General features: G+C 39.5%; 1 protein-coding gene across 11 annotated transcripts in view; it reads right to left on the reverse strand.

Annotated features, from left to right (window-relative positions):
- The window catches only part of atp8b4 (ATPase phospholipid transporting 8B4), a 302360-nt gene that overhangs the window by 49883 nt on the left and 229249 nt on the right, over positions 1 to 23228 (reverse strand). For all 11 annotated transcript variants that reach the window (XM_059952733.1, XM_059952732.1, XM_059952731.1 and 8 more), the window contains 8 exons: positions 21181 to 21339; positions 18496 to 18584; positions 15672 to 15868; positions 12674 to 12882; positions 9917 to 9960; positions 6701 to 6866; positions 3151 to 3339; positions 2872 to 2987 (listed from right to left, as the gene is read on the reverse strand). In XM_059952733.1, the coding sequence (XP_059808716.1) occupies positions 2872 to 2987; positions 3151 to 3339; positions 6701 to 6866; positions 9917 to 9960; positions 12674 to 12882; positions 15672 to 15868; positions 18496 to 18584; positions 21181 to 21339 (1169 nt within the window). The remainder of the gene's footprint in view (positions 1 to 2871; positions 2988 to 3150; positions 3340 to 6700; positions 6867 to 9916; positions 9961 to 12673; positions 12883 to 15671; positions 15869 to 18495; positions 18585 to 21180; positions 21340 to 23228) is intronic.

The following is a 23228-nucleotide window of genomic DNA, read 5'->3' on the forward strand; positions in this document are numbered from 1 at the left end:
GGATGAGATTATTAAATCCCTTCCACCCCCCGGTAATCTCTGTTGGTTCAATGACCAAAACAACCCATAGTGGAAAGTATTTTATTCCTGCATTCACACGATCGATCCTGAACAAGAAAAAGACTGTAGATGCTGGAAATCCAAGGAACACACTCAAAATGCTGGAGGAACTCATCAAGTCAGGCAGTATCCATGGAAATGAGTATACCACATTCTACAGAGGATGTATCGAGAGCATCCTGAGCAGCTGCATCACTGCCTGGTTCGGGAATTGCACTGTCTTAGATCGTAAGACCCTGCAGCGGATAAGTGAGGTCAGCTGAACAGATCATCGGGGTCTCTCTTCTCGCTATTATAGACATTTACACCACACGCTGCACCCGCAAAGCTAACAGCATTGTGAAGGACCCCACGCATCCCTCATACAAACTCTTCTCCCTCCTGCCATCTGGCAAAAGGTACCAAAGATTTCGGGCTCTCACGACCAGACTGTGCAACAGTTTCTTCCCCCCAAGCCATCAGACTCCTCAATACTCAGAGCCTGGACTGACATCTACATCATTTATTATTATATTGTAATTTGTCCTCTACTGTGCCTACTGTCTTGTTTATTAATTACTGTACTGCCCTGCACAGTTCTGTGCACTTTATGTAGTCCTATGCAGGTCTCTAGCCTAGTGTAGTTTTTATGTTGTTTTACGTAGTCTAGTGTAGCCTTGTGTTGTCTCACATAGTCTAGTGTAGTTTTGTGTGGTTTCATGTAGCGCCAGGGTCCTGGAGGAATGTTGTTTCATTTTTACTGTGTACTGTACCAGCAGTTTTATGGTCGAAATGACAATAAACTTGACTTGACTTGATAGTCAACTTTTTTGGCTGAGACCCCTCGTTTAATATTTTGAAGTGTATCTACAGAACACAGAGTATACTGACTGGTTGTATGACAGCCTACTGTGGAAACATAAATGCCTCTGAATGGAAAAGCCTGCAAAAAGTATTGGGTACATCCCAGTCCATTGCAGATAGAGGACTCCCCCCACCCCCCCCCCCCACTCTTGAGTAGATCTACATGGAGGACTGTTTCAGGAAAGCAGCATCTATCATTATGGACCCCCACCATCTATGCCATGCTTTCTTCTCACTGCTGCCATCAGGAAGGAGTTACGGAGCCTCAGGACCCACACCACCAGGTTCAGGAACAGTTATTCCCCTCAACCATCAGCCTCTTGAACCAAAGAGGACAACTTCACTCAACGTCATCCTCCCCAATATTGAACTGTTCCCGTAACCTAAAGACTCACTTTCAGGAGCTCTTCATCTTATGTTTTCACTATTTTCTTTCTGTATTTACACAGTTTGTTGTCCTTTGCACATTGGTTATTTGTTCATCTTGTGTGTGTTTTTTCATTAAATCTATTGTGTTTCCTCGTACTTACTGTGAATACCCACAAGAAAATAAATCTCAGGGTTGTAAATGTTGACATATATGTACTTTGATAATAAATTTACTTTGAACAACTGAAATTATATTCCAGAAAACAAAGTTTCAGTGAGGCTCTTTTTTTAACATTCACAGTGGCAGATCTAATAACTGACATAAGATCAATCCACCTTAAAGCCTGTTAAATAATTTGAAGCAACAATCCCGAGTTGACATGACATGACTGGCCATTGCTCTAAGACCTTCAAGCCATGATTCCACCTAACAGTGACATTTCCTCCTCTGTGGCCATTTGCCTCTGCAATTCTGATGAATACAAATTCAGTGGAAATAAAGATTGCCTGAAGAGTCAAACACGTACTACAAATCAACTACCAGGAGAAACAATCTACTGGAAAAACTCAGGGGGTTGATCAGCATCTGTAAGGGAAAGGAACTGTAGACGTTTCAGGTCGAAACCCTGCATGAGGGCATTTCAGAATTCCTTTCCCCAACACCGATGTTGTTTGACCCAGTTTGATCACTGGTTTCTCCATATTCCAGCATCTGCAGGCTCTTGCGTCTCCAACTACCATTTGAATGTATTTCTGTCAGGTTCACAGATAGACAGCCCAAATCTAACATATGAGGAGCTTCAAAAGATCATCTGGTAAGTCAGCTAACTAAAAAAAAAATTCTGCCTGGTACTCAGGACACGCCAAACTTTTCAGATCTTCTTTTGAGTCAAAAGGCAGCTGCCCGCACTATGGGTTAACTTCATATCATTTATAATCAGTTGGTTAGATTTATTTAGGCAGTCTTAGCTCACAACGGTCTCACAACGATCCCTCACAAGAGGCTACAAAATGTATGTTTGCCATTCAACTGCTTTTCCTGGATTCACTATTCAGCTGTGTGTAAGCTGGTGGTGTAGTGGCATGGGCACCGGACTTCGAGGCAAGTGGTCCTGAGTTCAAATCCAGCCAGCTTTCTATCCGTGATGGGTTGAATATCGAGCTAGCAACACAGCCCCATAAAATATCACACAAAATGCTAAAGAAACGGCAAGGTTGCCACCCAATGTGGCAAAAAGCACAGAGAGGAATAACTACCACACAGCTGTGGGCCACTGGAGGGCTGGCTCATCCCCCGCAAGCTGCTTCGCGGGTTCTATCAGCAGAGATACTCCGATGAGGAAATTAGTTTGTTCTTTGGGTCTTTTAATTCTGGCTCCATGGAGTCATGAATAAATTGTACGACTTGTCATTCCAAAATCCCCCACGTTGCAAAGAAATTTCAACACAGAAAAGCTAGTTTAAAAGAAGACTTTAAATGAAAGCAGAATTTGTTTTATTGCAATTGTGTCTGCTCAGGTCATGCTTAATCATCATTATGTTTTTCAATAACCTAACCCAATACCTAATAGATGTGTGAAGAAGAGAGGAGGCACTTACACTAAGGTGGTCTGAGGTCACATACATCAATTCTTCATTAGACGGATGAAGCCTTTCAAACAAAATGGTATCAGCTCCCTTTGAGTAAAGTCTTATTTGTCCTTCAGGATTTTTAACTAAAATGCAAGAGAACAAAAAGTTCCCACTTACAATACGAGTGCTACAAAAACGGACACACTTACATTTAATCTTTGGCAAAAAAGAAAATTAAAGTTGAAATTGAATAGTATTTTGGAAAGGGACAAATGTGCAAGACTTTGTCATCCAGATTCAACGCACCTATCACAGACATCCTCTTCCGCACGTTGTTGAAATCCAAAATAGCTAGCAGTCGATAGATGACAGGCTTGCCCATTTCATTCACAGTGATGGTTTCTGGGGTGCGCGATCGAAAGACGAAACCAAAGTTCCTTGCCGCAGTGACCAATGCCCCTTCGTCGGGTGACTGGGCTTGGTAAAAGAGTTCACCTGGAAACAAAATCCAGCAACTCGTTATTGCTTCACATTGCACTATATTTTTCATTGTCAGTAACATAATGATTTGTTAAGAGGTGTACTCCAGATAAGCTGAAGCTACTGTTTAGCACCAAAGATGCAAATCATCCAATTACTTGAATTAAAATAAATAGGAACTTGATATTAATAAATACTGAATTATCAGATGACAGCTATGATGCCGTTAGAATGAATGTTGCAGAATGAATATAGATGGTTCAGATCATAATTACTTATCCCAGCACAAACATTAAAATGTTCATCTTTGTATTTAAATCTATCACCTTTTAAATGTCTACATCCCTCAAAATTTCCAGATGGCATGTTAACAGATAAAGTCCTTGCACAATAAGATAATGTCTTTGATTTTAGCATTAACCAAAGAAGTCTGCCTGACAACATACAGTACATACTCTACACAGCTACATGGGCACCTTCTCTTGCACAATACCAAACTGGGCTAGCAATTGACAGATGACAATGTAACATTCACCTGCTTATATAATCACCCAGAACTCCAAGTAAACTATGTTTCTGAAGGGAGAAATTAAGTTAATATCCTCCACTAGCCTGAAGTTTACACCTGGGCAAGGTGCAGTGTAGGGTAATGTAACTGGTGGAAACATACATAATTCACAATCACTGACACAGAGTTGGGGTTCACTTTAAGAGGCTGTTCTGATGTGATGATTTAATTAGGTAAAGGACTTTTAACAGGCTTCGTGTTCAGTTTTTTTTTGGAGTTCAATAAATGAGTTGTTGGGGTTTTTCTTAAATATAAAATGCCTCACATCATCTTTTTTTAAAAGAAACTATTGGCGACCCCCCCAATGCTCTAGGAAAATTCCAGAGTAATTGAACATGTCGGCCAACGCAGTCGCTTTTGAAAGTGCCGGAGGTTCGGGAGCAAAGGGTATACAGTTGCTCTCCTTGCCCAGCTTGGGGATGCGAAGCCATTGGAGCTAATGGACCACATGCTGTCTCTTCTGGGAAACCACTACCCTTGTTTTATTTTACTATTCATGCAGCAAATGAATGATCAAGTTTGCATAGCCCTCAGTAATGCACCCGTGAACTTGCTAAAATGGCTGATAGCCTACACTCAGACAGACAGTGGAGCATCATTCCTCCTCCTTTCCCTGCCTCAATAAGCCTGCTTAGCAAGGCCTCCAACTTAAGCATGCAGAACAGACTACTAACTAATGCTGGGAAAAAGGCTACCCTGGGTCCGTGTTTTTACCGTGTTCACTTTGATATGAATTAAGAAGCCAACCGCCTTGCAGCTTCGACAGAGCCAGCGCATCATGACATTGGAGGTCTGTGAATACCATTGATTCCGCTACCTTGTCCCTGCCATCACAACATGACCACGAGCATGTCAACACACCTCTGGGTGTTATATTCAACCAAGAAATATAGGACCCAAGGCAGGTGGCTCTTCAAGCTCCAGACAGACTCACCATACCAGTTTTGGTGAATTCTGAGGGAGCGGGACTGTGTAGGGTAATGTAATTGGTGGAAACGTGCATAGCTCACAACCACTAACATTGAGCTGGGGTTCACTTTAGGAGGCTGGCTTGATGTGATGAGGCAATTACATAAAGGACTTTTACCACGCTTTGTGTTCAGTTTCTTGGAGTACAATAAATAAGCTGTGGCAGTTTTTCTTTTATTTGCAAAAACCGACAGTAGCACCTTCTTAGCCCCCCAGATCAGAGTCATGTGAAGTCATGGGAGCAGGTGGCAGACAGTCATTTGAGCAGCTGGTGTATATCACAATTTCTGGTTATAAGTCGACTGACACCAGGCATACAGTCTCTGAACAGTATTGATTATGGCTGGGATCACCCGTTTTGTAAAGACACTGCCCAGAAGAAGCCAATAGCAAACCACTTTGGTAGAAAAATTTGCCAAGAACAACCTTGGCCATGGATAAAAATAATGATGATAATGATGAGTACTGGTGAAGAGTAAAAGGATCAAAGGGAATCGATGACATTAGAAAGCGTATAAGCTGTAGGGTCACATGGAAATAAGGAGGAGGAATAGATCTGATGGGATTCATCAGCAGGCTGAGCAGGGACTCAGTGGGCTGAATGGACTCCTTTTATGAGTAAATAAGTGATTCTCAACTCTTTTACAGGAGCACAAGCTGGTGGTGCAGAGACATGATTCACTGTCGCTGATCTAGGTACAAGAACACCGAGAATGACATCACTTTAAATGGGACAGTGTGGAGGCTCTGGAGCAGACATGAGAATTTTTAGAAGCCTGGATTTGCTTCTGATAACACCGTATGCACACATATCAAAATGAGACACCATCTACGAACCCCTAAGAGCCAAAAAACACAAGCCAATAGAATTCAAAGGATAACCGAAGGGGTCGCCAATCAAGACTGAGGCTAGCGAATGGGGCCCTTTATAAATGTGAGCACTCCCAGAGGGAAACACCAACAATTGCGCACTGAGGATATCACCTCAATGCCTGCAAGTTAACTGCCCAGCTCGGTGAACACCGCAGCATCCAATGCCTCACCCCGAGCTACCAATATTCACCACCATCCCAAGTGATCCTATAATGAACTGGTTCAAAGATGAATCCCAGTTCATTAACAGAATAATATTTTAGTACATCTGTTTATTTCCTCTCATCCACTGACTTGAACCCTTCTCAGCAGGCTAAGCGTCATTCCACAACAAATAAATAAGGAGACTGAGCCACTCTATGCCTGTTCCTAATACACAATATGACACAGGAGAGCGTAGTAACTGGCTTGAAGAGGACCAGGCCAACCTCCCATTGGTGGCTTGGCTGATAATAAATGCAACCTACTGAACTGAATGAGGAAAAGGCAAAATAGGGTCTCAAGGATATGACCAACAACCAGATGGTTTTAGAAAAGCAGTCTGTAAAATCCAGCTTACTTAATATCTCAGCAGCAGCATTCACTGGGAGAGCCTTCTAACCATGGCATAAAACCTTAAACAGAGCTCAATGCACCATAGCTCAGTCCTCATTAAAGCTGTGCCTGAGCTCAGATCTCACATATTGCCAACCAGCAAGTGTGTCAGAAACACTTCCAATTATTTATGACAAAACAGTCAAAGAAAAAGTCACCTCACAATTCTCTATTTCTTAAAGAGAAAGAAACTTGTCCTATCTTGCCTAGTTAACCCTGGGCTATAGTCTCTAAATGACTGGAAGTATCTTTTTTCTCTAATTCTCAGGCACATTTAATGCACAGGCATTAAACAGTAAGTGTTTTTTTTTTAAAAAATACTGTAAATGTTAAATATGAGAGCTGATTTTGTTTTCCAGATTTTAATTTTACCTTCACTTTTTTCTTCTGACATGACAGTGTGGCAGAGAGAAAGGAGCCTGAAAAATTCGTGCACTGACGGATCTCCCAATTTTGTCGCTTCCACCAGGCTGTGATCGTAAAACTTGAACTTGTTATCTGCTAAAGAGTTAAACGAAAAATCCACAGGAGAAGATTTCTATAAATTAAAGAAAAAAGGAATGAAGTTAGTTCCAAACAGCAGAGTAAAATTAGCATTTCGGCAAACTTAATGACAGCAGATTAATAAAGCAGGTTGTGCAGCTTGAATTTGGGATCTTGAATTTGCATCCTCTTCAGATGCAAAACTCAAATTGGACTTCCTCAATTTATTTGGAGTTGAGCTAAGCTCAAGCCTAAAATGCTTCTTTAAAGACATTATTATCTAAATACACTGGAATTTAGAAGGATGAGAGGGGATCTGATTGAAACGTATACGATTAGTAAGGGATTGGACACGCTAGAGGCTGGAAACATGTTCCTGACGTTGGGGGAGTCCAAAACCAGAGGCCACAGTATAAGAATAAGGGGTAGGCCATTTAGAACGGAGTTCAGGGAAAACTTTTTCACCCAGAGAGTTGTGGATCTATGGAATGCTCTGCTTCAGAAGGCAGTGGAGGCCAATTCTCTGGATGCTTTCAAGAAAGAGTTAGAGCTCCTAAAGATAGCGGGGTCAAGGGATATGGGGAGAGGGCAGGAACAGGGTACTGATTGTGGATGATCAGCCATGATCACATTGAATGACGATGCTGGCACGAATGGCCGAATGGCCTACTCATGCACCTATTGTCTATTAAATGGTAATATAGTTCCAGAGTAAGATCATCAACCTGAAATGATAACTTGATTTCTCTCTTCTCAGAGACTACCTGACATGTTGGTTATTTCCAGGATTTGCGGTTTACTTCAGAGTTCAGTATTTACAGTGCCTTTGCTGTGGTTAGCTACAGTTTCTATTTAGTTAGAGATGGTTGTTACCTGACGCTTGTGTGGCCCAACATGATATGGCTCAATACCATTTGTTTAGGTTCCTAACCTGGGGTCCATGGACCGCTTGCTTAATGTCATGGATCCATGGCATAAAAAACGTTGGGAACCCCTGATCTAGACTTTGCAGCATGCAGTGCTGTTTGTTTAATTGTTTGAGGAATAGCAAACAGAATTGAACACTATGCAATAATTGGCAAATATACCCACACATCAAAGGTACCACTCTAAGGCAATTTAGCTTAATTTCACATTAGTTTTAATTTTATTCATAACCATTTAAAATATGATATTTAACTGTTAGAATGAAGATAGGGACATCCTGGAATTCTCAATATCTCCATTCAGCTATCCAGTAGCTTAGAAAGGGGAACAATCTTGGAAGTTTAATTGAGATTTGAAAATCAAGAAGCACCCTACATAAATTTCCTAGGCTTAGGAACATGCAGCACTTTTCACATGATCAGAAATTTACATTTTATGATGAGAAGTGTATAAAAGTACCTTTTGAGCATACAGGAGTGAATAGTATTATGTATTCATGGCAATTATTCTCAAAAGGAAATTTGCATTAAAGAAACAATTTACCCAGTAATGAACTACAGCAACTTTAGATTACATTTTAATTAGGTAATATGTGGCCAGTGGTCTGTCACCAAATTAGACAAGGACTGAATTTGTTGCAGGTTATTAATTTGGAACCAACAAGATGCAAGGTTACAAGGTTTCTGGCAGCTTTTACATGATGAATTTGTATTACCAACTTCTGACCTTGAGAATACAGCACATTTAATATGCTTGAATTATGCAAATAAATGATGCTTGTACATCATTATTACCCAAGCTGCTAAATTAAATTTATTAAAATTATAGCAACAATTAATTTTTCCTATTTAAGCATTTTAGTAATATTTGCATTTTATATAAATACTAACATTGAGTAGAGACTTCTTTAGCTGTCACAAAAGACAACCAAGTCTCTCATTCTGCAACCATCAAGCTATCCTATGTAACAAAATGTTTGTTGATTTATTTAATCTTCCTTGTATTGTATTTGCTAATATTCAGGGTTGACACAACTGAATTATATTTTCTGTAATAATGAAATGCTTCTCTTCTTAAGTGTACAGTATGTAGGAGGCAGTGCTTCCTGCACAGATTTTAAATAATAATCAAAAATGTTTGCAAAGAATTCCAGGATGTATATTGTATACATTTCTCTGACATTAAATGTACCAATTGAAACCTATTGAAAATTACAACTGTATTAGGATAACCATCTACTGAATGGCCTTTTGACCCAAAAGCACATCAATCATAAGGTATATCAAAGAGCTTAAGCTGGTTTTGTGATCAGTGGCAAAAGTTGTTTATCATACTTGCACTAACCCATGAACTTTCTAATAGGCACGTACACTTATAATGATGAGGGGACAATTTTGGCTTTCACGTGTGTGGAGACCTAGTTGTGCACATTTTCAACTTTCCACTTGATCCTTTATAACTTACTCTAATATTAATCCAATCTTCCTTTCCCTCTCATCATTTCAGTTTCCTGGATAACCTAACGTTGGGATTGTATGATTCTCATTTACATTCCATGTGGTGAATCCATGAAGAAAAGTAATCTTCAGTTAGATTCATCAAAAAGAACACTACGTACTTGTTGCCCATTCAGCAGTCGTGGATTTGTGCACCACTGAGTCTATTTTTTAAATTCGTATATGGGATATAGCCTCTGTTGAGTTCACAGGACTAAAATTTGCATTATAGTTTGATTTTAATCAATGTTTCCATGAATGTTAGAGTATAAGGCATATGCCTGGATGGTTGGATGATTTGTGGTTTAGCGTTTTAGATTCTGGGTTTTACATTATTTTTTTACCGCTTGCGCGATTTGTTCTTTTTTTTTGCACATTGGGGGTTGATGTTTTTCTTTGAATGGGTTCCATGGTTTTTCTTTGACTTATTGCTGTCTGTGGGAAGACAAATACTGCACACATACTTTGATAATAAATGTACTTTGAATCTTGTAAAGGACCAATGAGCTCTCAGGTCAGAGAATGAACAGAGACTTCACTATGAACCATATTTTCATCACATACTGTACGATCAATGTCCCAAACACAGCACTGCATTTTTCAATTAAGAAAATAGATTAAGATCTAATCAGCACTGCATCCAAATGATTCCACAAGTACTTTTTTTTTACTTAACTCCTACCTCAGGTATTTCCACTTTATGTCCCAGCTCATCATAAGTATCTCCTAGACAAAAATTATAACAAAAATCATTAAAGATTTGCGCACTTTTTGGGAGAATAAACTGGCTTTCATCATATAAATAAAGAAAAAATAGGCTCAACATAATAGGAAAATTAACATTCAGAAAAGTAGCAGACACAAATGTAAATGTGATCCTCACACTGCCATGAGCTTTTACATCTGCAGTTCTGCACACACCCTGAAACTGGATTGTGTGGTATTGGTTGTTCAGTGTGTAGTCTGGATAAGTACATAAGCACAAGAACTCCTGCCAGTGCTGGAAACCCAGTATTTCCTCCAGCGTTTTGTTGAGGATAAGTGGGTGTTGTACCTGAATCCTCCACTAGTTGGCACTCATTTACACATGATGAAAATTGAACTGAAGACAGAACCAGTACAATAACTATAGTTGTCCTCATAAGTATATTGTATAAAAGTGGCATGCATGGTTATTTGAAATTGATGTACATACTAACACTGAGAAATTATTCAAATAATACAGCAAGTGGCTATGCTTTCTGATGGGAGTCGAAAGGAATAGGTTTTGTTTGAAGTGTCATTTTAAAGAGCTATATATCCTGTTGTGAGTTGTATTGTTTGAAATTTTGTTTGCTGGAGTCAGATGAATTTTAAGTCTGAGCCAATGCATGTTGCTATCTGTTTTATCTGCTTACCACTTTAGGTAATGCTTTTGTAAATCACATCACTGATATGAATTTTATTTATTTATTGAGGTATAGCACGAATTACAGGGCAATTTGCAATGAACAATTAACCTACCACCAGGTACATCTTTGGATTGTAGGAGAAAACCCACATGGCCACAGGGAGAACGTACAAACTCCTTACAGACAGCAGTGGAAATTGTACCCACGTTACTTGTACTGGTAAGAGTTGTGCTCTAATTGTCCAGGAGACTAGGCGGGCTCCAGTGTACCCATTTGGTCACAGGCTGCCAACTTGGCAAAGTAAATGTGAGCTAGTGAGCTAGGAGGTGAAGGAGGGGATATTCACTGAACCAGAGGGACACTGTGGCATGGCTAGGGAAGCTGCTGCCTCGCTGCTTCAATGACCCAACTTCATCCTGATCATAAGTGCTGTGCATGCTTCCCCTGTGACTACGTGTGTTTCCTCCGATGTTTGCGTTTCCTCTCACATCCCAAAGACGTGCTGGGTGAAGTTGCTCACTGTAAGGCCCCTAAAGTAGGTAAGTGATAGGATCTTGGGGATGACAAGAATCGGAGGAGACGGAAGCAGGATATATCAGCGGATGATAGCCTTTTCAACCTTATTGGCTAGGAAAGCTATTTTACTTAAATGCAAGGACCCTAACCCTCCTGCCGCCTTTTATTGGCTTTCCTCTATCATGTCCTGTTTAAGTTTAGAGAAAATCAGAATTCGGACATTGGATACATCCTTTAAATTTGAAGAAATCTGGCGACCTCTTATTCAATATTTTCATAGGATCTGATTTTTGTACTGATTCTCTTCCAGCTATTTTTTCAGAACTTTGGATTTGATCCGAGTCTCTCTTCACTTGGTTTCTTTTTTTCTGTTTAGAATAGTGTTTATTTTTCTTTAAAAAAAAATTCTAATAGTTTTTCCTTTTTTCATAAATTGATACGAGGAGAATTGTACGTTCTATATCAAATTTATACTTTGTAGACCAACACTATGTGTGATTCTGATATTGTTTATTTTACCTTCTGTATGTACTGCTATTGATATATATCATATAGAACCATATATACCATATATATAGAACATATATAGCAGAGATATTCTCCTCCTGTTTGTATACACACTTCCTTTTTAAATCAATAAAAAGATTGAAAAAAGAAAGAATTGGAGGAGAATAAAAGAGGATCAGGATTGCATTAATTATTAATACAAGCTGGAGGGCAGGAACAGATTTGGTGGGCCAAAAGGCTTGTTTCCATGCCATCTGGCTCGTGGACTCCTTGCAATGCCATTCCTTTTAACTGAAACTCCAAAGTAAGAGTGCAGCACCCACAAAACGCTGAATAAACTCAACAAATCAGGCAGCACCTATGGAGGGGAGTAAACAGGCTGGGCGTGTTACGGCCTTGTACGGAAACGCCACTGTAGAGGAATAGAAAGTCTGCAGAGATGGTGGATACAGCCCAGTCCATCACATGTAAAGCCCTTCAAATCACTGAGCAGATTTCCATGGAGCAATGCCATAAGAAAGCAACATCCATCATCAAGGATCCCACTACTGAGACCATGTTCTCCTCATGCTACTACTGCTGGGCAGAAGGCACAGGAGCCTTGGGTCCCACACCACTGGGTTCAGGAACAGTTAGTACCCTACCACCATCTGTTTCCTGAATCAGTGTGGATAACTTCACTCATTACAACTCTGAAATTATTCCACAACCTACACAGATAAACCTTTGTCAACTCTTTACAACTCAGTATTATTTTATATATATTTATTTAATTTTCCCAGTTTGTCTTCCATTGTACATTAGTTATTTGTCAGTGTTTATGTATAGTTTTTCATAAAAACTATTGCATTTCTTTATTTTCCTGTGAATGCCTGCAATAAAATGAATCACATAGTATATGGAAATACTATGTATCAGACGTATTTTGATAATAAATTTTACTTTGACTTTGATTTCCAGCATCTGCAGAACCACTGGTGATTAACATAGAGTGCAGATTGTTTACCAAATGCATGAATGCTTACCATAGGTTTTTCCATTTATCGAACATTTGTTGAAAATCATTATATTCTGTGTAAGTGTTCCCGTTTTGTCAGAAAAGATGTATTCAATCTGGCCCAGTTCCTCATTGAGTGTTGTGGTTCGTGCCTCCGCTGAAATGTTCCTCTGAGAGAAGAACATCTTCCGGTCCCAGTTTATGAAGTAGCTGTGTCCAAGTCTGATGACTTCAACACTTAAATGGAGATAAACATCAAAAGGAAATTATAGATTATAATGAAAAGACAGGATGCAACAATTTACAAATCAAAACAGATTATCTAAATATATTTCAAATCTAAGTAATCACCATACAAACAACAATAAAATGTTCAAAGACAACTATTCCAAAAAAATCAACAGAAATATTTAAAAAAATGAAAGGTTCTCTTTGCCCAGGGCCCAAGTAACTGGAGATCTAGCAGATATGTCCAAATGTTACATAAGGAGGTGACACCAAATCAAACACATTCATCCAAGCAGACTTCTATTTATCTTTACTGAAGCCTGACATGGCCATTTTGTCTAAAATCTTGAAGCAGATGGTCATGGTAGAACTGACGGTGCCTTGGGAAGACCAGATTGAGGAGGTGTTTGAACATAAGAAGGCCAGATACCAGGAGCTGGTAGGGTGGTGCTAGAGACAGGGGTGGAGGGCACATTATGAGCCTTTAGAGGTGGGGTGCAGAGGTTTTGCTGGGTGTTCGCTCTGCAGAACCTACTCCCTCCTTGGCATAACAGGGTCTGCAAAGAGAAAAGCCCTCAGGACCATCATAGAGGTTGTTGAGCATGCCCTCTTAGATGGCTATGAATCAAGAGGTGTCACCTGTGGACCAATGCTACTGGGAAAAGAACACAGAGGCCAGATCAACCCTAGCTGGGTCGCTTGGGCAAGAGTGGCAAATACCGAAAGACACAAAATTCCTGATGACTCCAGGATACATCACTGACGATGTTGCACCCTGAAAGTTCAAAGTAAATTTAATATCAGATATGTCACCATGTACAGCCACAAGATTCATTTCTTGTGGGCATACTCAATAAATCTTCAGAAGAATAACCATAACAGAATCATTGAGAGACAACTTGAGTGTTCTACCAGAGTGCAGAAGACAAGAAACTGTGCAAATACAGAAAAAAAGAAATAATAATAAAGATGAATAAATAAGCATTAAGTATTGAGAAATTAACATGAGGCGTCCTTGAAAGTGAGCTCATTGGTTGTGGGAGCATTTCAATGATGGGGCAAGTAAAGCTGAGTAAAGTTATCCCCTTTTATTCAGGAGCCTGATGGTTGAGGAGTAGTAACTGTTCCTGAACCTGGTGGAATGAGCCCTGAGGCTCCTGTACCTTCTTCTTGATAGCAGCAGTGAGAAGGGAGTATATCCTTTACGGTGGAGGTCCTCGATGGTGAATGCTGCCTCCCTGCAGCAGTGTTTCATGTAGATGTGCTCAGTGGTTAAGAGTGCTTTACCGTGATGGACTGGGCCGTATCCACTACTTTTTGTCGGATTTTCCATTCAAGGGCATTGTTGTTTCCATACCAGGCTGCAATCCAGACAATAGACACCCCACTACACACCTATCGAAGTTTGTCAAAGTTTTAGCTGTCATGGCGAATCTCCGCAAACTCCTAAGGAGGTGCTGTGGTGCTTTGTTCATAATCGCACTTATGTGCTGAGTCCAAGATAGGTTGTCCAAAATAATAACACCAAGGAATTTAAAGTTGCTGACTCTCTCTACTCCTGATCCTCTGATGACGACTGGCTCATGGACCTCTGATTTCCTTCTCCTGAAGCCAATAACTAGCTCCTTGCTCTTGCTGACATTCAGCAGGCATCTTAGGATGTACCTTAGCATCAACAGCATACAAGTAATCCTGGATACACGTGCATCCCTGTTCATTATTTCACACTCAAGTGTTCCACATCTCACATTTCATCAATCATTTTTTTTTTCTGACAGGAATTCACAGGTTTTACAGCATACCTCATACACATTAAAAGGCTCTGTAGATTATGATGATGCTTAGAATAAAATAGAAAATGCAATCATTTTCTGCTGATTCCATCATCCTGGCCATCATCTCTTCTTGCTGCTACTTACTGGAAAGGTGATACAGGAGCCTCAGGTCCCACACTACTAGGTTCAGGAATACAGGTGTCCCCCCTTTTACAAAGGTAGAGCGTTCCTATGAAACCTTTCTTAAGCCAAAAGGACGTAAAGCGAAGAACCATTAATTTATATGGGAAAAATTTTCGTAAAAGCGAAAATCCCTTTGTAATGCAAAAACAGGTTACTAACAAAGGTCTTTTGTAAAAGCGAAGTGGCATAAAGCGAACATTTGTAAAGTGGGGGACACCTGTAGTTCTTACCTACCCTATAACTATCAGGCTTTCTGAACCACTGTGGACTTCTTCCCTCACCACAACAGTGAACTGATCACTGAACAAAACCTCTGAACACACTTTCAAGGACTCCACAACTCATGTTCTCAGGTTTGTGTGTCTGTTTGTTTGTTTGTTTATTTATTTATTAATAAATAAATAAGTGTTCTTTTCGTATTTGCCAGAAGTCTTTGTCTGTGTGTAGCCTTTCACTGACTCTATTGTAATTCTTTGCCCAACTGTGAATGCCTACAAACAAAATGAATCACATGGTATTATTGGGTGACATAAGCATTATGTACTTTGATAATAAACTTACTTTGAAAATTTTACCTTTCAAGTTTATGCAGTTACAGAGAAAAGCTTTTGCCAATGCTACAAAGAGGTCAGGAACAGGAATTGTGCACTCAGTCCAAACAACTGCAAGTTAGGCCCAGAATGTCACTGCGAATTTATTGACAGCTACACATTTACATAAATGTTTTCTGCAATGATTATTATTATTATTATTATTATTATTATTGGCAGATTTTAATATGAAACACACGGCATGAGAGGAAAGCTCAGTAAACCTACCCAACTGATAACAGCAGCTTACCTGACATAAAGTGAAATTGGCACAACTGTGTTTAGGATAATTATGTACGACCAGAAACTAAGAAATCCTGAAAAAATGGCACTTTTCATCCACTGGTCCCAGGGCAGGTAATTACGGAAGTGAATTCCAACTTCATTTTCCCATATGGAATTTCCAATTCCTAAAATTATTCCCATACACACTAGAAAGCCAAAGATCTGTAGAGAGAATTATTACTGTCATTGAGAAACGATAAAAAGCAGAATTTTTCTTTTGCAGGTGTAAAAGAGAACTGTCTTTTCCTGTACATGCCCTGCTTCATGGCAGGTTGATCCTCCCTTACTGCTCGGTTAGTAATGTTGCACCCAAGCCAACATTTAAGATTGTAACAGGCCAAGCAATCAGAGAGACCTGAATAGGAAATTGCAAGTAATTTTTAAAAAGGCACTTTTGGGGCATACACTCAGTGGCCATTTTATAAGGTACCTCCTGTACCTAGTAAAGTGGCCACTAGATGTCTATTTGTGGTCTTCTGCTGCTGTAGCCCACTCACTTCAAGATCTGAAGTGCTGTGCATTCAGAGATGCTCTTTTGCACAACACTGTTACAACATGTGGTTATGTGATTTACTTTCGCCTTCCTGTCAGCTTGAACCAGTCTGACCATTCTCCTCTGACCTCTCTCATTATCAAGGGATTTTCACCCATAGATCTCCCGATCACTGGGTACTTTTAGTTTTTGCACCATTCTCAATGAACTGTCGAGTCTCTTGTGTCTGGAAATCCCAGGTAATCAACAGTTTCTGAGGTAATCAAACCACCCCATCTGGCACCAACAATCACTCCACAGTCAAAGTCACGTAGATCACATTTCTTCCTCATTCTGAGATTTTGTCTGAACAACTGAACCTCTTGACCATGTCTGCATGCCTTTATGATAGATATCTGTATTAATGAGCAGATGTACAGGTGTACCTAATAAAGTGGCCACTGAGAGTATATTTAATGGAAAAATGAAACTAATGCTTATAATTACAAAACTCATTCTGATTATGATGACAGATATGCACATCTATCCATTTCCCATTTCATATCATTCAGCTGTGCTCTGACCTCAGCCTATTTCCTGCTGAAACCTTCAGCCATTCTTTTGATTCCTTGAAACTCTGCCTGTCAGCCTGTATTCTACCATCTGTAAATCTAAGGCCGAACACAACCGTTCCATCTGTGTTCTGCTCATGACAATGATCTCGTTCACTCATCACCCCGTGCCTAACCAATAATCTCCTGGTCTTGGAACTTCTATCTTTCCTTATCCATCTGTATGACTGTCTGATCTGAGATCCTAAAATTCTGGACTTTCAGCAACTCCTATTTTGGCCACGCCACTATTGACACCATGCTTTCAGTAGCCAAGCTAATTCATTCCCTGAACTTCTGCATCTCTCTCTAATTGTTTTTCCTTCCATTAAGATATGCTTTAAAGCTCATCTCTACAAATATGTGGTTTGGTATCAAATTTTGAGATATTACAGTTCTTGAAACATTTAAATGTAGTGATATAGTGGTCGCACTCCAAGTGACTGATGTTTTATATATAACATAGGCATAGCTATACAACTGAATAGATCTACATCTGGTTTGATGTTCCATGCAAGTCTCTACGTAATATCAATGTTTCAACCTATTGTTCTTGTCCTTTTTCCCTCACATGCTTGTCTAACCTCCAATAAAGTTCATATACTGGTTATTCCAACTATTGATTAACAGGATATAAGAAAAGATTGAGGGTTCAGTTCAGATTAGATTTTACAGTGAAGATCGAGAGAGCTAATGACCAGAACAGACTAGGTTGGAAGGCTTCTTTGAAGAGAAAACGCATTGCTTCACTACTGCAGACTTCAATTGCATTGAGAAGCTGAAAGCAGTTGAGGGTCATTTGGACCCTGTGCCTGCTCTGCCTATTGATCATGTACCTTAGGACCACTTCCTGCACTAACTCCAATGCTAACAATGTCCACCTTAACTATACTTGGTAACTAAAGATCCATAGCTCTCATGGCAAAGAGGCTTTCTCTACTAGTCAAGCCTACTGTCATTTAACTCCAAACAAGTGTGTAAAGCACAGTAGTAAACATAAGACATAATAACTTGGGAAAATAAGGATAAAATATACAACTGAATTATACATAAACAAAGTGCATACATTAAATATTATAAGGTACAGAACAAATTAACCAGTGACACTTTGAATATGATGTGGCAGGGAGTTCAGAAACCTGATGGTGTGGGGGAAGAAACTTATTCCCATCTTGACTGTTCTTGCTTTTATGCATCGGTGTCTCATGCCTGATGGTAGAAAGTCAGAGGATACTGGATGGATCGAAGGGATCTTCAATAATACTAAGGGCCCTGTGTACGCAGTGCTCTTGATAAATGCTTCTGATGGATGACAGGGAGTCCCCTATGATCCTCTCAGCCCTTCTCAAGCTCCTTTGATGGCACTTCCAATCCAATGGTCGGCTGCTTGGAAACCAGTCGGAGATCCAGCCTGTCAGGAGGCCCTTATTTCAAGATTTTGTTTCCTGATTCAACAAACACCAGATAACTTCTCCATTATCTTATCAAATCCCTTAAGTATTTAGCATGCTTCAATGAGATCACCACTCAAAAGTCTATGTTTAAGGGACTATAGCCCAAACTCCCTAACACCCTTGAATGGACAAAAACTGCATCCCAGGCATCGGTCCCATGAACCTTTGTTACACGCCCTCTGTGGCAAGTATACCTTTCTTCACAGCCCCAAGTGACAAGATGATTGTTTAAACACGTTCTTGATGACTTACCCATAGGACCAAAGTATTCATCAGTCGGTCTATACTTGTTCGTTTGAATTTGGTATGACCACTGTTTTGCATTAGCTTGGTATCAGGTCCTAGAAGATAGACACACAAGTCAGAAAGGTCCAGGTGTTAAATCTAGTGCAATTCTGAACTGCCACTTGGCTTCTTCTGATTTTCCTGGCTTCCTCCCACATCTCAAAACTATATGGGATTGCAGATTGCCCCTAGTGAATACTTGGGGGGAAAAATCTGGGGAGGAGTTGACGGAAATGGAAAGGGCAAATATGTTGATGCAGGAATAATATGTAAATGATGATTGAAGGTTGGAGTGCATTCAGTGGTCAAAGGGCATGTAACTCCCTATGACTCCATAGCTGCACCAGTTGTCATGCCATTGTGAATAATTGTGCCATTTGCCCACTCAGATAGAAATAAGATTCACAGTATCCTAAGTCTACGTTTACTGCTCAAGCAACACGTCAGAACACGTTAACTGTACACAAGTGAAGAGAAGGGCAGAAATCTCAGTATTAGTGTCAGGAAGTATGGGATTCCAGCTTGAATGCACAAGTGCTGAACTTGTTGGCCGGTCTTCGTTGGTGATTTGGCAGCTACTTTCTAACACTGACAGAGTAAACCAGATTTCCTGTGGTATGGCAGGAGATCTGCCCACAGTTCCCGTAATGCTTAGACCTAGTGCAGGAACAGTGAGCCAAGTTATTAGACAGGAAAGGAATGTCTGCGAGGGAAGAATAGATACAAGGTCATAAAGTAAAATACTAGGTTAATTAATTGAATTTTCTTTAAATGTTTTAGTTATGTTTTGAGATTTAAGTAATTTTAAAGATTATTAGTGCATTTCAAAGTAAACCTTTTGATAAAGATTACGATTTTTAAAAAAGTTGGCACCATTCTGCAATCAGTAGCAATCTTGTAAATCTCCATCACTTCTCCCTGATCTTCTTTGCTTCAAGGAGAACAACTCCAGTTTTTCCTGTTTAATCTTGCACTGAAATCCCTCATCAATAGAATCATTTAGGAAAATGTTTGACACCTTTCCTAAGACTATCATCTTCCTAAAGTATGGAATGGAAATGAAACAATGCAATGAATGGAGTCGAGCCAACATTTTATTCAGGTTTAACATGTTTCCTTTCTTTTGACTCCATGCCTTATTTTATGGGTCACAAGATTCAAATTGTGATACTAAGCATTCTCTCAATATTTCCTGCCACTTCTTGGACTTTTGCACAAATATATGAAGTCCGCATATAAAATGCTGGAGGAAGAATAATAATTCGGCACAGGCTAGATGGGCTGAAGGGGCTGTTTCTGTACTACAATGCTTTATGACTGTGATTATATAACTCAGCAGGTCAGGCACTCTTTGGAAAGAAATCTAAACAGTTAATAAAGTCCTGATGAAGGATCTTGTCCCGAAATGTCATCTGTTTATTTCCCTGCATACATGCTGCCTGAGCTACTGAGTTCCTCCAGCACTTTGTACATGTTGCTCAAGCATCTTCAAAATCTTGTGTGTGTCTAATGTTTGTAGTCCCTCTATTTCCAGACTCTATAACTGTGCCATATGGTTTAGATTGTCTCCTTTTGTTCTTCCCATTAAAATGTATTAGTTGAAATGAAAATAAAAATACAGTACTCTGCGAAAGTCATATGCACATGTATTTATCTAGGGTGCCTAAGACATTTGCACAACAGTGTGTTGGTCAGCATGGAACAGAGAGTGAGTTTGTAAATCTGGTGGGAGCAGAGGACATTAGGAATGATAAGGGTGGAGAGCCGCATGAGGAGTGTGGGACTGATGGCAAAGAGAGAGTGCCAGGGGTGGAGAGTGTCATGGGTGCAGACACACCTAGCCTTGAGACACCAGGCAAGGTCATTTACTTCCAAACAATTGGTTTATAGGTAGATAGATACTTCATTGATCCCGAGGAAATTACAGTGTCACAGTAGCATTACAACTGCACAGACATACAAATATTGGAAGCAAGAAAGAATAAAAATAATTATCCTAAAAATAAGATATACAAGACTTACAGATTCACACTGATAAGATGGTTGTGCAATTACTGTGATGTTATATAGTAATGGGTACACAGATAAGAAGTGATGGTAGTATTGCATTGGGTGTTGAGATAGTGCAGTGTAGTGAACAGAGCGAAACTGAGCTTAAACAGAGCTCTGGTAAAAAGGGATTAATAATAAGGTTATTGATTATAACATAATGCTTCCTGCTCCCTTTCCCTTTTCCCAACCATGATTCACCTCTCCCTGTCCCCTTCTCCTTCCCAGTCCACAATAGAGGCCCATATTAGAATAAGGTTTATCATCGCTCACACGTCATGAATTTTGTCTTTTTTTGCTGCAGCAGCGGCAGCAGCACGATACATAAAATTATTACAATACAGTGTAAAAGTCTTAGGCACCCTAGCTATATATATGTGCCTAAGATTTTTGCACAGTACTGTACCTGCAGATGTGTTAGTCTGAAAACATCCAGCAGGTCAGACAACAGTTCAAGTTGAAGATTTTGCATCGGAACGTTTTGATGGTTTTTTGGCTCAAAACATTTACTCTGTTCCTTCTCCCACAGATGCTGCCTGGCTTGCAGAGCTTCCAGCACTTCATGTATTGTAAGGTTTCATTCTATGCTAATCAGTGATTTACCTGCAAAGATAACCAGACCAAAGCACCATTCCGTATTACGCAGGACACAGCCTCTAAGGAGCATCTTTTCATTATCCAGTGAATGTTTTTTGCCCTTCCAAAGCAGAGTCCCAGTGAACTTGTCCAATTTATTATTGGGTGGCTCGCAAGTAATCTCCCCTGTCACAAAATAAGCAAGCATTTGAATCAGTACCATTTACGAAGTTTGCCCAACAGCTCAACGTTGGAGAAATTCTTCTCAAATTATGTTTATATATTTCATTCAGTTCACAAATGATTTCTTTTTGCTCAATAACATCATAACACTTGTCCCTTCACCAATATTTTATTTCCTTAAGTAAAATACATTACAATTAGGTCTAAGATTATTCCCTTCTCAAATGCAATCTTCATTTTCTAATTTAAACATTTCTTTTGATGTGAGCAAAGTGCACAGAGCACCACAACACCATAATTGCTCAGAAATTGAAACAATTGTGCCTGGTTTTAGATACAAAACAAATAAAATTAACCTTTGACATCCATTTCTGGCAGACGCCCCACCTACTGAGAAACTGGAGCTAACTTTGGTTTCATTGGTTTGTTGAGTTTCCTGTTCGGAAACATTTTAATTAACTCATGACAGAAATCAGATAAAGAGCTTCTGATCTGCAGTTTTCTAAATTTACTCAAGTGTACAACTGGCAAAAAGCAGTAAATGCTGCATGTTTTAAAAATTCACCCCATGAAGCTTTTATTAGGAAAAAATGCTTGCCTATTCTGTAAAAAAAAATCAAGGCTTCTTTGAACTGGGAAGTATTGTTCACATTGCAACACAGACACAATGGGTTGACTGCTTTCTGTCTGAATGACTCTTTGACAACAGGAATGTTTCATATATGTTTGATTTTTGGGAAAGTACTCCAGTAACCCAGGTTCAATTGTATCCCTGGTCCTGTCTGAATGAAATTTCTATATTGTCACTGTAATCTCAAGGACTACCCTCCACGTATCAAAGATGTGCTGGTTGTTAGTTTAATTTGCAGATAGAAGAATGATTAGGATAGAGTTGATGGGCATATAGGAGAGAATAAGTGATTGATGGGATTGCTCTAAAAGCTAGTATAAACACAATGGGCAGAAGGGTCTCCTATGTTCAAGATTCAATATTTAAGATTGTTTAAGGATTATTCAGGTGTAAGGAGAATTAAATAATTGTTACTCCAGATCCGATGCAGCACAAATAACCAACAAAATATAAAGAAAAAAATACTAAAAACACAATAAATATAAACATGTAAGATAGCTTATATGCACAGATTGATTATATGTCCATAAAGTGAAGCTAGGGTGTACATAAGGTCACATTCAACTGGCCCTGACACACCTAGAAACAAGGACACTTATGTCAGAGTAAGTCTGGACTTCACTTCAGATTTCCATCTCTATTGTCTCACACAACTTGGTGAACAAACTCCAACAATATTCTACAAAAATATGAAAGAATGTTACGTTAAATGTAACAATTCATTAGGCCTTTTGTAAACAATGATGTAATATTTGACTCCAGCCTTTACAAGCCACTGATGGCGCTGATAAAACAAACATACTACGTGCCACATTGGGATTGGGAGTATAGAACCGTGACAATAAAATCTGTTCTACATTTCAGAGATTCTGCTGATCAGATTTGTTTGATCGTTTCCCAGGGCAGACAATTTTCCCCAGTCAGAGTTTGGTAAACTTCCCAACACCAGATGGTGAATTTGCAAACAAGTGAAATAAAAATGCACTGACTCAGTCAAATTATGTATTTGATCAAATGTTAATTGAAAGATGAAGTGTTTTCCAAAACCTGTTCTTAACACTGAATTCAGCAACTTCAGAGGAAAACCTCTTCTTGGTCAGTCAGTGAAGATAATAATTCCACTAATAAACATTTACTTTCCTCTAGACCAGGGGTTCTTAATCTGGGGTACATGGACCTCCTGTTTAATATTAGTGGTCCAGGGCATTAAAATCCCCTGTTCTAGACCCATATGTAGTCTTTTTCACTTTTCTCATTATCA

This window comes from Hypanus sabinus, chromosome 28 (assembly GCF_030144855.1).
Source record: "Hypanus sabinus isolate sHypSab1 chromosome 28, sHypSab1.hap1, whole genome shotgun sequence".
Classification (NCBI taxonomy): domain Eukaryota; kingdom Metazoa; phylum Chordata; class Chondrichthyes; order Myliobatiformes; family Dasyatidae; genus Hypanus; species Hypanus sabinus.